Raw genomic sequence first — 13958 nt, 5'->3', positions numbered from 1 at the left:
CCTATTCATCTGCTTTAATTATTTCTTTCATGGCCTATCCATTGGGTATTGTAGCCAAGAAATTATTAATTCATTGGCATGTGGCTATTGTCTTATGTTTTCCTCTAAGGGTAGTATAGTTTAGTTTGCATTTAGATCCTCAGTGTGTTTTGGAGTTAATTTTTGGCTGTAAAGCTGATTAAGGATCTAAGGATGTAATTTTTGAAGGTGTATTTACTTATTTATCTATATGTACATGAAACCTAGCTTGTTTCGTGGGAACTGACATCAGAACTTTGGACCTAGGATTACATAGCAAGCTGGTCGTATCTCTATCACTGAAGGATGTGATGTTATCCGATCTGATTCTTTTGCATGTAGAAATACAAAAACACTACTTAAAGATACTATTCTTCATCATCATATGGTCTTGGTATATGCCTAAGAGTAGAATGGCTGGGTTATTCAGTAGTTATAACTTGAATTTGAAGAAACTTCAAGCTGATTTCCATAATGGCTGTATGAATTTGTGCTTTTGCCAGCAGTGAAAAAAAAAAAAAAGGTCCTCTTTCCTCACATCCTCTCCAAACTTCATTCAGATTTCTTGATGATAGCCATTATGTTATGACTGGAGTGAAGAGGTGTCTCAAAGTAACTTTAATCTGCATTTTCTTGATGAGTAGGAGTTTTGAGCAGTCTTTAAAATAGCATAAATTGGGTGATGAGGAAAAACAGAATGCAATTGAAAAGATGAATGAATCACTCAAGAGGATATAAAAATAATTGTTTTGTAGTTTCAACTTTGTCATAGTATTTTTTTTTCTTTTTATGGTGGATAGGTGAATACAAATATAATTGCTAGTAAAGTGAAAAACAGTAAGCGAAGTTCCATGGCTTCAGAATAGCTGTTCAACTGTTTTGGAGTTCACTGAGATGCACACAGTTGAACCAAGGCAAGCACTTAAGTGGCTGCCATAACCTAGATCTTTGATGGTTTTATTTGTGAGTTCATTATAATCAAGTAGCTTTATAAAAAAGATTAGAAATAAAATGGTCTTGGCTCCCTTGTCAAACATAATTTGACCACATACATATGTGTGGGTTGACTCTTGGTTCTGTATTCTTTTTTGTTGATGTATATGTCTGTTTTTATGCTCATGGCACACTGCCTAATCCTATTGTCTTGTGGTAAATTTGAAATTGAGGAACGTGAGATCTTCAAGTTTGTTTTGGGTACCAGGTATTCCTGAAGATTTCAAGTGAATTTCAAGGTAGGTTTTTATATTCTACAAGATTGTTATTGATATTTTGGGAAGGATCACATTGAATCTATAGACTATTTTAGAGTAGTATTGGAATCTTTTTATTTATTTAATTACCTACAGCACAATTCTGGGCAGTAGTTACTCCATCCTAAACCTCCAAGCCTGCGTAGTTCCTACCATTCAGATTTCCCACATTATACTTGGTTTTAGTCATATCTTAGGTCCAGTTCATCTCTCCTTATGGTTTCAAGTCCTCTCCTGCAGATCTCTTTCTCTGACCCTCCTACTCAGTTCTCTCTTTTCCCCTCCAGACCAGGATGTCCCACCCTATTCTCTCCATTGCACAGCACTGACTGGTTGTTTTATTGAAAATACAGAGAACAAATGGTGGCATGTTTACATAAACTTGAGACAGGTGATGCTTAGTTTGGAATCTTAAGATTAAATCTATAAACATGATGAATGTCTTTTCAATCCTCTTATATTCTTTGAAGAATGTATTATAATGATACAAATCACCAGGCAGTGGTTCATGCCTATAGTTCCAGCTATTTGGGAGGCTGAGGCAGGAAGATCACTTGAGTCTAGGAATTTTGAGTCATAGTGCTTCATGACAATCAGCTGCCTATACTAAGTTCAACATCAGTGTGATGGCTTCCTGAGAGTGGAGGACCCCGGTTACCTAAAGAGGAAGAAACCATGCTGGCCAGAAGCATAAGAGGTCAAAACTCTCAGGACATAGATGATTAAACTCCCTAAATTAATTTTCCTTTTATTCTTTCATATGCTGTTAGAAATGGAATCCATTTTTACCGTTTACCTTTTAGATAGTTAATGAGCCAATGAATAAAACACCCAAGTTTTGCTTGTTGTATCTTCAGCTTTGGTGCATGTGTTTATTACTCCAAGGTTATAGTGTGTGTGTGCCTATGTATTTTATGTGTATGTGTATGCCTTTGTGTGTATATGTGTGCAAGTGTGCGCATATTTATGCATGTGTGCATGTGCACGTGTGTATGTGTGTGCATATGTACTTGTATGTATGTGTACATGAGAGTGTGTGCAAGTATTGTGTTTGTGTGTGTGTTGCATACTGGTGTGTGTGTAATGTGTGTGTAACAGTTAGGTTTTATTCTTTCCCAACATATAAATCATGTTAGATAACTTTTCCTCTTCCCTTTCCATATGAATACCTTTCATCTCTTCATTTTAGCTAATTGCCCTGAGTAGAGCTTTGAGTGGTATGTAGAGCTGAACTAGTGAAAGCAGGCAGTTTTCTCTCGTACCAAGTCTAAAGGAAAAGCTCTCAGTCTTTCATCACTGTACATGTTACCTTTGTGCTTTTCATATGTAGTCCACCAAGGCAATTTTCTTCCATTTTTATCATACGAGTGCTAAATTTTTCCAAGTGCTTTTTTTTTCCTTTTTTGCGTCGGTGGAAATGATCTTGTGGGTTTTTGTTTTGTTTTGTTTTGTTTTGTTTCTTTCATTTTGTTGCTGTGTTATGCTGGTTTATTTCCATGTATTAAGTCATCCTTGCATCCAAGAATAAATCCTACTCTGTCATGGGGTATAGCTCTTCATACTGGTTTGTGAAATCCTGTTTGTTGGTACTTGAGCATGTTTTGCCTAAATACTCATCAGAGGTATTGGTCTATAGTTTCCTTTCCCAGTAGTGTCTTTGTCTACTGTTCCTATCAAGGTGAGGCTGCACTTGTAGAATACATCTGAATTGTTTTTCTCATTTCAATTGTTGGGGCAGTTTTAGGGTTCAAGGATGCCACTATTAACTCTGTTTTAGACCTGTGTAGAGCTTGGCCTGGTGACACACACTTTTCATCCCAGAACTCAGGAGATAGAGGCAAGTGAGTTTAAGGCAAGCCTAATCTATGCAGTGAGTTCCAGGTCAACCAGGAATGCAGTGAGACACTGTCTCAGATAAAACAAACCATTTGGTAGCATTCAAGGAAGTCATCTGGTCTTAGACTTTAAACTTGTTGGAAGCTTTTGATTACTAATGCACAGACTTCTTGCTCTTTTTAAATGTTAAGATTTTCTATGTCTTCCTGATTCAATATAGCACTTGTATGTTTTGAGAAATTTGCCCATTTTTATCTAGGTTATTTTTCATTTTAATAATTTTTATTTCTCACAATGTAATAAACTGTTATTGGGAGTTTTAAAATTCATTATATTTTTATAATATTTCATAGTATTACTTAACATTTAGGAATGTAATAAAACAATATTAAGAAAAAACCAGAATGGGAATTTATCCAGGCTTAAAACCATGAACTTTTAAAAAAAATTACAATTTATTCATTTTTTATCCCAGCTGTAGCTCCCTCTCTTATCTCCCCCAAGTCCCATCCTCTCTCCTATCTCTCTCCCCTAGTCCACTGATAGAGGAAATCCTCCTCCCCTACTGTCTGACCCTATCCCATCAGGTCCCATCAAGACTGCCTGGATCCTCTTCCTCTGTGGGCTGGCTAGGTAACCCACCAGGAAGAAGTGATCAAGGAGCAGGCAACCAAGTTCATGTCAGAGACTGTCTCTGCTCCTCTTATTAAGGAACCCACATGGAGACTGAGCTGTCTATGGCTACAACTGAGCAGGGGTCTGGGTCTTCTCTCTATATGGTCTTTGTTTGATACATCAGTCTCTGCAGTTCCCCCTGGGCCCAGAATTTTTGACTTTGTTGGTCTCCTTGTGGGGCTCCTATCCCCTCCAGGTCCTTCTACCTTCCCCTTCATTCATAAGATTCCCCACACTCTGTCCAAAGTTTGGCTGTGAGTCTCTTCATCTACTTCGATCCCCTGCTGGGCGGAGTCTTTTAGAGGATGTCTGTGCTAGGCTCCAGTCCTGTTACCTAGGTTATTTAATGTATTCACAGCAGTTCCTTTTATAATCCAATTTCTTTAACACTAGAAGTAATATCTCCTCTTTCATTTTGGTCAGTCTCCCTTTTGTCTTCAGTCAGTCAAAGACTTAAAATATGGCTGATCTTTCTAAAGAGAGATCATTTTGTTCTGTTGACATTTTCTTCTATCACTTCTCTCTCTCTTGCCTATTTCCATTCTAATCCCTATTGTTTGTTTCGCTTTGTGAGTTGAGTTTGTTCCCTCCAACTTCCCAATGTGTGAGTTTAGGATGTTGTTTTGGGACCTTCCTTATTAATGTAAGAATTTATAGCTATAAATTTCCCTTTTATCACCGCTGTACTCATAGAATTTGGTATGTTTTCATTTGCATTCACCACAAGATATCTTGTCATTGTCCTTATAGTTTCATTTCTGGCTTAATAGTTGTTTAAGACTGTGGACCAAGGAGATGGCTCAGTAAGCAAACTGCTTGTCACACAAACATGAGGGCCCAGCACCCGTGTGAAAAGCTGGTTGTGGTTAGCCCACGCTTGTAATCCATCCTAGTGAAGCAGAGACAGGCAGATCCCTGGGAGCTTGTTATCCCTTAGCCCAACACAGTCAGTGAATGCCTAGATCAAAAAACAAGGTAGTACCAGCAAGATGACTTAGTGGGTAAAACTGCTTACGAGCTTGACAACCCTGAGCTGTAGCTCCAGAGACTCCATGACTTAGAAAGGAAAGAGCTAACACCACAGAGCTTTCCTCTGACCTCCACACAGTGCTGTGGCAAAGGGGCACCACACACATACACACATAAAAATTATAATTAATAAATAAAAAATTCCCAGGTGGACAGTTCTGAGCAATGACACCCAAACCTATCTTTTGGACTCCACAGGCACATGCATACAGACATGCACCCGCACACACATGAAAATGCTGCCCCGCCCATACATACATACATACATAAAGAGCATATTGTTTAATTTCTACATATTCTTGGATTTTTTCCAGTCTTCTGTTGGCTCCTCGTTTTCTTCCATTGTGATCAGAAAAGATCATCTGTTCCAGGTGTGATGCTGTACTTGTATGAATCCCAGGAGGCAGGAAAGATAGCTTAAGTGTTTCAAGTATTTTTAAATTCATTAAGACTGATTTTGTGGTTTAACATATGATCTGTCCTGAATAATATTCTTTCTTTATTAAATTTTTATTTTTTATATTAATTACAGTTTATTCGTTTTGTATCCCATTCATTTTGTATCTCCTTCTTCATTCCCTCCCAATCCCACCCTCTTTCCCTCTTCTCATCCCATGCCCCTTCCCCAGTGCACTAGGGGAGGTCCTCCTCCCCTTCCATCTGACCCTAGCCAATCAGGTCTCAGAAGGACTGGCTGTATTGTCCTCCTCTGTGGCCTGGCATCATAGGGAGGTGATCAAAGAGCCAGCCACTGAGTTCATGTCAGAGACAGTACAGTCCCTGTTCCCCTTACTAAGATACCCACTTGGAGATTAAGCTGCCATGGGCTACATCTGTGCAGGGCTTCTAGGTTATCTCTATGAATGGTCATTGGTTGGAGTATCAGTCTTGGAAAAGACCCCTGGGCCCAGATTTTTTGGTTCTGTTGGTCTCCTTGTAGAGATCCTTTCCCCTCCAGGTCTTTCTATCTCCCCCTTCTTTCATAATATTCCCTGCACTCTGCCCGAAGTTTGGTTATGAGTCTCAGCATCTGCTTTGATATACTGCTGGACAGAGTCTTTCAGAGGCCCTCTATGGTAAGCTCTTGTCCTGTTTCCTGTTTTCTCCCACTTCTGATGTCTATCCCATTTGCTCTGATACACTGCTGGGTAGAGTCTTTCAGAGGCCCTCTGTGGTAGGCTCTTGTCCTGTTTCCTGTTTTCTCCTTCTTCCAATGTCCATCCCATTTGCCTTTCTGAATGAGGATTGATTATCCTGCCCAGGGTCCTCCTCCTTGCTTAGCTTCTTTAGGTGTACTGATTTTAGTATGTTTATCCTATGTAAGAATGTTCTTTATCTCGAGAAAAATGTGTATTCTGCTGTTGTCTAGATGCATTAATGGACCCCTTGCCCACAGTAATTGTCATTTTCCAGTCATTTTCTGCCGGATAGTCTATTGTTTATTCATTACTGAAAGTGGGACATGAAGGCTGTGGATGTAGCTTGATGATAGAGCATTTGCATGACATGTTTGAGGCCCTGGGTTCAATATCTAGTGTTGCAAGAGGAAAATGTAGAACAATGAAGTCTTGTTTAGTACCATTCTGCTACTTTTCCCTTCAGTTCTGTCAATTTTTGCTTCATGTATTTCATTTATTCAGACGCTCTGTCTGTTGCATGGATATTTATAATTGTAATTTATTCTTATTAAATTGGCCATTTTGTATAGTCTTCATCTTTTAAAATTATTTTGAGATTATAATGTAGTTATATCATTTCCCCTTTCCTTCTCTCCCTCCAAACCCTCCTATATATTCCTTCTTACTCTCCTTCAAATTCATGGCCTCTTTTTTTCAATGTTATTAAATGTATATATATGTACATATATAATGTTATTTATTTAATATTCCTAAATTTAACTGCTCAGACTATATAATGTTACTTCCATGTATGTTTTTAAGACTGACCATTTAGTATTATATAATTCTTGGTTAAGACTATTTGTCCCAACCTCAGAATTCTTTAGTTGCCTATAGTTTTTTGTGTAGGGTTGACACCTCATGTTTCTTCCCCTATCTATGTTGGCATGTTCATTGTTGTCCTTGGTTAGCATGTTTAGACAGTCATGTCCGTGAGACTCTATGGTAATAGCAAAGTTCCATGTCCTCTGACCCTTACATTCTTTCTACTCCCTCTTCCCCAGTGTTCCCTGAGTCTTAGGTGCAGAAGTTGTTTTGTAGATATAACCATTGGATAGTAGTGGCTCTCTTACTTTGAGCCAACAGCTCCCTAATTAGACTTAAGTCCTGTTCAACAAGAAGAAAACCATTCCTGATGTTAGAAACCCAGGGCCAGTGAAGTCATGGATCTTGGAGGAGAACCTACAACCATCCCTTTACTAAGCTAGCATAAACCCTCAGTATATTCTAAATTTTTGTCCTTATATCCTCAGATAGTGGTAGGTCTAATCCTTTATAAAGAAAACCTCTTGTAATAAATAGATGGAGACCATCACAGAAAACTACAACCAATCAAAATACAGAGTTGAGGAACCCAGTCCCAGTGTTCCTTGACCCTTGTCACAGATTTTGACATCAAGTCTATATTGTGTGTTATTGGCATAGCCTATTTTAGTCACCATTTTCATGGAGTATCTTTTTCTATCCTTGACCATCAACCTGTTTTTGTCTTTAGAGTAAAAGCATTTTGTTTGCATCCTATAATCAAATTCTGATTCTTTAAAATCTAATTTTGCCAATGTGTATTTTTTCATTGAGAAATCAATCCATTTACATTTTGATACAATAACTACTATTAGGAAAGAACTTATGGGTGCTATTTTATTATTTTCTCTGTGTGTTGTAGGGTTTTTTCATTTTTTTCTTTCCTTTGGGTTAAAATTTTATGATTTGTTCTTATTTCTTTTTAAATGTGTTCTCTGGTTAGTTATTCTGTGGTTTCCAAAAAAAAAAAAAAAAAAAAAAAAGTTCTAACAGTTGATTTTCAACGGGTCTAAATTTCAGTTACATAAAAAAAAAATTTCTTTTTAGCTCCATGTTTTATGTTATTGTCCCACTTTATATATGTATTATGTAAGCATTATATATTTACAATTTTATACTTTTCTTTCTAAATCCTGAATAAAAAGTGTCAGTGCAGAATTATCATAACAATTTGTTTAGTATTTATCCATGTATTTGCTTTTACTGAAGAATTTAACATTTTTCAGTGGAGTTGTTTTTGTTGTAGTGGTTTTGAGACAAGGTCTTCTGTAGCCTAGACTGTCAGGTAGCCTTGAACTGTGTCAGCTAGGATCCTCCTGTCTCTACCTTCTAGGTGTTACAGGGATATGCTGCCAAACTCAGTTTACAGTTTACAAGGACAGGGAATTGGACCAAGGGCTCCAGGAGAGTCAAGCATTGTGCCAACTAGACTGTATTCCCAGCCTGAGAAATTTGCATTTTTGTCTTCAGATTATTGTGTGAAGCAAATCTGAAGGACTCCTTTTAGCATTTCTTGTAGGGTAGATAATAAACTTGGCTCCCTCCCCAAAAAAAATTTAGTTTCTCCTTTATTTTTGAAGGATCATTTTGGCTGGGTATGGAATGGTATTATTATTTCTTTCTTTCTTGTGGTATTAAAATACATCATCCCAGCTTTGTGCTTTGAAGTCTGCTAATGGTGACGATCCTTGACGTGTGCTGAGGTTTTGGTTTGGGTTTTGTTTTGCCCTTTGAAGATGCCCTAGGTTTGTTTTTCAGCAGCTCAAGTGAAGATGCCTTGGGTGGGCCTCTTTGGGTTTATTCTACTTGGAGCCAGCTAAGATTTTCATATACTTGTCTTTCCTCAGATTTGGGGTTTGGGCAATTATTTTTTTCAAGTAAACCCATTGTTCCTTCTCCTCTTCCAGAACCCTCATAACATGTATTTGGTCAATATCATGGTATCTCCCAAATCCTTCCAATTGTATCTATTTTTATTCATTCTTTATTCTTTTTATTCCTCACAATATTTTCAAATTACACACCTTCAGGTTTGCCTGTTTTTTTTGCTTTCCAATGTTAAATTTTTTATGTTGCTCCCTTCCAGTTCATTTATAATAATCTTAGCCCCGTGTTTGGTTATGTTTTTATAATTTGAATTTCTTTGTTAACACTCCATTTTGTTCATGTGTTATTTTCTTCTTTTATCTTTTTTCTTCTTTCCTTTTTTCCCCCTTAGCTTTTTTATCAAGTTTGAGGCTATTGTCTTAAGATCATGGACTAAGCACTCTAAAGCATGTGTCTCTTGAGCTTCCGTGTCTGGAGATGCTCTCTCATTCTTTGAATAAACTATCTTTCCTTATTTCATAGTATGCTTGTGGGATTTGTTGAAAGTTGAGACTCTTAAAGAATATCCAGCTCTGCAGACTGGCTCCTTGTAGAAGACCCTCAGTGATGAGTGGAAGTGATAGTTGGGGATCTCTTCAAGTCTTTCTGGAGCATGCATTTTACAGGTCTGCGTGCTTATGCACTTGCATAAGCAACAGACCTTAATTTTTCTAGGAGTCTTCTTGGAGACTGCATGTTCTGCTGTATTCCTCTGCCCCTGCAGCTTATTCCCAGGTACCCATGAATCTATCTCCTCCTTGTTACATCTTTTGAACCACAGTGCTCATGGCTGCTTACAACATCCTTCAACCTTTTCCAGCCCAAAGTTCCAGAGCCCTTCCACAGTCTCCGCAGAAATACATGTTCAGATCTGTCAGCAGAAATAGACTACTCTCTGGTACCGATTTCTGTCTTAGTTGAGGGTTTGATTGCTGTGATAAAGCACTGTGCTCATAAGCAAAGTGGGAGGAAAGAGTTTATTTGGCTTACACTTCCACATCACAGTCCATCATCAAAGGAAGTCAGGGCAGGAACCTGGAGGCAGGAACTGATGCAGAGGTCAGCTAAGTGCTGCTTAATAGCTTGCTCCCCATGCTTTACCTAGCCTGCTTTCTAATGCCATCCAGGACTACCAGCCCAAGGATGGCACCACCACCCACTGTGAGTTTGGCCTTCCCAGGTCAATCATAAGTCAAGAAAATACCTCACAGGCCATTCTGGTAGGAATATTTCTCAACTGATGTTCCCTCCTTAAATGACTCTAGATTGTCAAAGTAACGTAAAACTAGCCAGCACAAAAAGGTAGTATTAATTTTTGAAAACTAAACCAAAGTTAGAACATCAGGAGCTACAGAAATGGCTCAGTCAGAAAAGTACTTGCCACACAAGCATGAGGAGAAGCTGAGGTCCCATCCCCAGCGCCTGTGTAAATGCTGCGCACAGCTACACCCACCTGGAACCCCAGCACGGAGGGAACGGGAACTGGCAGGTCTCTGGCACTGTCTGGCCAGCCAGCGGGGCTACCAGGTGAGCTCCAGATAAAATAACCAATGCGAGAGTGACTAAGGGAGGCACTGGATGTCCACTTCTGACCTCACACACACACCACTCATGTGCATGCAGTTGTACGTGTGCACATGAACACACACACACACCACACAAAGTTAGAACATCATGTTCAACTATAGATAACTATCTGACCAAGTGCGAACACGGTCTCACCTTTTCTGAGTGCCTCCCGAGTTTCAGTGCCTGCTGGTGTGATCTATCCCAACATCCGGTGAGTGTACTTTGGGTGCTTAGCTCTCCAGCGAGCGAGCCTCACTACTAAGAAGCAGGCAGTTTAGCGGAGCTGAAGAACAACAAACAAAAACCACATGCCGTGGGGTTGTTATTTATAGCATATTAAAGAGAATATGTGCTGTAGAGGAAAAATTTAAACATATGGGAAAGGAGAGAGTCAGGGTTGTAAGATTAACTAGAATGATCTGGAAATGGCCACACTAGGATCCAGTGTGCAGAGACTTCAGTGAAGAGGAGAGGTTAGGTTGCTGTCTAGGAGAAAGACCATTCCATCAGAGAGAACAGCAGGTAAAGGCCTTGAGGCGTGAGTGACAGGCTGAGGGAGCCAGTGACTGAAAAGGCTGGTTAGAAATCAAATCAGAGAGCTGTTAGGGTTGGTGTAAGTCCTAGTGATTGCCCAAGTCCTTGCACGTCGCCGGTCCTCGGACCCTTCCTCTGTGTAACAAATGGGTGCCACCGCATGTTCTAGCACAAGGGTTGGATGATTTGACTTGCATTGTCAAAGGCTTGCTCTGCTCATTCTGCATAAGTCTAAAGGGAGTTGGCGGTTGTTTCTGCCATTGTAGGTACATTACAGCTAACACTGACACAGAAGAACAGAGTTTCCCGGTCCCTAAGGCTTTTAACACACACATAGAGGAGCTAAAGTTGGATGCACTCCTTCAGAAGGTAGACCGTTTACGGATAAACGAGTCTGACAAAGTGGAGAGTTTTGAGCTACTTTGTGACCACAAAGAAAAGGTAAGAGCTGCACTAGAGCAGCATGTTCATACAGTTTTCGTTTGTTTATTAACGTGTCATCCCACTCAGATTGAAACTATTAATACTATGTCACAGTTCCCAGAAACAGAATTATTGATGTATTTTTTTAAATAAGTGTGTGTGTGTGTGTGTTTAAGTAAGATTGAGTTAGTTCGGTTCATCTAAAGTCACAAAAATAGGAACCCACCTTATACAGATTGACTTTGATTTTATTAACTTGGGTATCTAATGCATATTTTATAATATGAAGAATAAGGCATTATGCTTAATGTTTTCTCTGGAAAGAATAAAAATTGTATTTTAAGTTTTCTTTTTTGTTGTTGTTTTGGTTTTTGTTTGTTTTTTAAGACAGGGTTTCTCTGTTCTGGAACTTGATCTGTAGACGAGGCTGTCCTTGAACTCTCAGAGATCTGCTGCTTCTGCCTTCCAGTTGCTGAGATTAAAAGCGTGTGCCACCACACCCAGCTAAGTTTTCTACATTGCTATCAATACAGAATCTATCGGTATTTATGGCTATTTCTGTCAATAGTCATTCTGCAGTGCTTAATGGTGGACTTGAATGGCTACTCCCTCTCACCCTCAGCACTGACTGAAAAGATACAAGGGCTCGTGATAGCTCAAGGAGAAATAAAATCTCTTTTTTTGCCCATGGGAAATTAAGCCTAACCTTAGTCAACTTCAACACACTCTAAAACCTGTGAACCCTAACTGATCAACATATAGTGTACAAATATATCAAATGATCAGACTATATTCTGTAAGAATGTACAAGAATTGTCTGTCAGTAAAGTGTTTAAAACTTTTAAACTTATCTACAATTATAATTAAGTCATTTAGGTAACAATTGTAATATCTTTTTTGAGTATATCACTTCAGTGCACAAATAGTACCTAAAATGCTCAGTCAGCTATTTATTGTACTGATACTGACAGCAGATAATTTACAGAGGATAATAAGAGAGAGGACGTCCTAGTTTGGGAGAATGTGTAAGTTCTGGCACCTGTCAGCTCTATCTTCTACACAATTAGATCTAGTACCTGTATAATATTAAATGATTGAAGATCCAAATGTAATACTATATTTGGTCATATTTCTTAGCCATAAATATTTATGTTTAAAATGTTATCCATATATATAAATCAGTTATCTATAAATACCATTGTACCTGTCTACATTTTTAAAAATACAATGAAAGCAATTACAGCCTATCTGGACAAATTAACGCATTAATCTATCTTTCAGTTTAGTGAAGAGATAGAGTTTCTGTGGCGGCTTGCCCGTGCCTATGGAGACATGTATGACCTCTCTACAAACAAACAAGAAAAGAAACATTATGCTAATGTTGGTAAGTAATTTGTCAGGACTGGGTGTTCTCAGCTGGCATTATTTTCCACAATAAACCATCAATGGGTTTTAATACAAGCAAAATCATCTAAGTTAAAGACTCATCTATTTTGATATATTTGATAACCAAAAACTGTACACAGTCTCAGAACAAACTGGTCTTCTGGGACCTGAATGAATGTTCCTTTAAAATAATTGAACTAATAATACTAGAAGGGGGAACTGAAAAAAAAAAAAGATTTCACTTTTTAAGTTTATAATCTCACAGAAGGCTAAAACAACACCTGGACTAATACTTGAGGTGCAATAATAAGCCAAGGAGGCTCGTGGTCTCCATCTGTGACCTGTCACAGTTAAACTTACCACTCCCTTCCCATGGTATGCAAGTCCGGAGACACAGAAATAACCTCTCAGCTCTCAGGGATTTCCAAAAGTGTCTGAATGAAACAAAGTCAGCCTTGATGATTACTTAAGCTGAGTACATGGCAATACCTTATGCTGCCATGAATAGATTTTGCTTATATTTGAAATTTTCCATAATAACGATAGTCACAATAAAAACTGAGGAGAATGTCAAAGCACTATTGCTGGCTGGGTTGTTTCATTGGATGTCAGAAGGCTTTCTTGCAAAAGCTCCTGAGACTTTTTGCAAAAGTCTCTCTGAGCTTCAGCATAATTGATGTCATGGTTGTTTTTATTCTCCTTCTGTTCCAAAGCTGTCTCTTTTCCTCGATTTTTTTAAATGATGATATGAGAAAGAAATAGCAAGTGAGAACTCCTCCCACTCTAGTTCTGGGCATTTTTATTTCCATGAATGAAATATGACCGGAACTATGGTAGTCTCTCTTCCACTAGGAGATTTCATTGCTGAGTGTCCACTGCACTTTAATTGTTCCCTCGTTGAAGGAAGATGGGAAATTTCCCCTCTTGTTCTGTGCATATTTACCTGTCACCTTTCCAGCATCAGTTTTCTGTAGCAATCCAGTTGGCAGGCACTGTACATGGTAGTTTTAGAAAAGAGATAAATTTCAAAGAAAAGAAAATTTCAACCAGAGCCTGAAAGGATTTATATTCTTATCTGCTGGGGGAGAGATAAAAGATCTTAATGTAAAAAACTGTTTTTCATCAGCAGTAACGTGTCTCTTTTTCTAGCACTTCCTTCTCTTGGGAGTTCTGTTAGCAGAGGGGATTAGGAGTACAAAATTGATGAGGTCTCTAAATAGACTGGGGGGGAGGGACTCTGATTTTGTTGGGAAGGAGATACTGTTGACATAATCATATGTAAAGGGACAGAGATGTGCTGTTGTTTTAAGAGAATGCAGGGCGTTGCCTGTGTATAACAGAAAGGAGGGGTTCATAGCAGGAGCCACTTTCATGTAGGGAAGTTTTCTCA

At 38.6% G+C, this 13958-nt stretch overlaps 1 protein-coding gene across 8 annotated transcripts in view; it reads left to right on the top strand.

Annotated features, from left to right (window-relative positions):
- The window catches only part of Rmdn2 (regulator of microtubule dynamics 2), a 55723-nt gene that overhangs the window by 19696 nt on the left and 22069 nt on the right, over positions 1-13958 (top strand). For all 8 annotated transcript variants that reach the window (XM_021634370.2, XM_060364105.1, XM_060364111.1 and 5 more), the window contains 2 exons: positions 11026-11200; positions 12464-12566. In XM_021634370.2, coding sequence (XP_021490045.1) covers positions 11026-11200; positions 12464-12566 — 278 coding nt within the window. The remainder of the gene's footprint in view (positions 1-11025; positions 11201-12463; positions 12567-13958) is intronic.

This window comes from Meriones unguiculatus, chromosome 1 (assembly GCF_030254825.1).
Source record: "Meriones unguiculatus strain TT.TT164.6M chromosome 1, Bangor_MerUng_6.1, whole genome shotgun sequence".
Classification (NCBI taxonomy): domain Eukaryota; kingdom Metazoa; phylum Chordata; class Mammalia; order Rodentia; family Muridae; genus Meriones; species Meriones unguiculatus.
The sequence above is the reverse complement of the archived record's forward strand: the minus strand, read 5'-3'. Positions and strand labels throughout refer to the sequence as shown.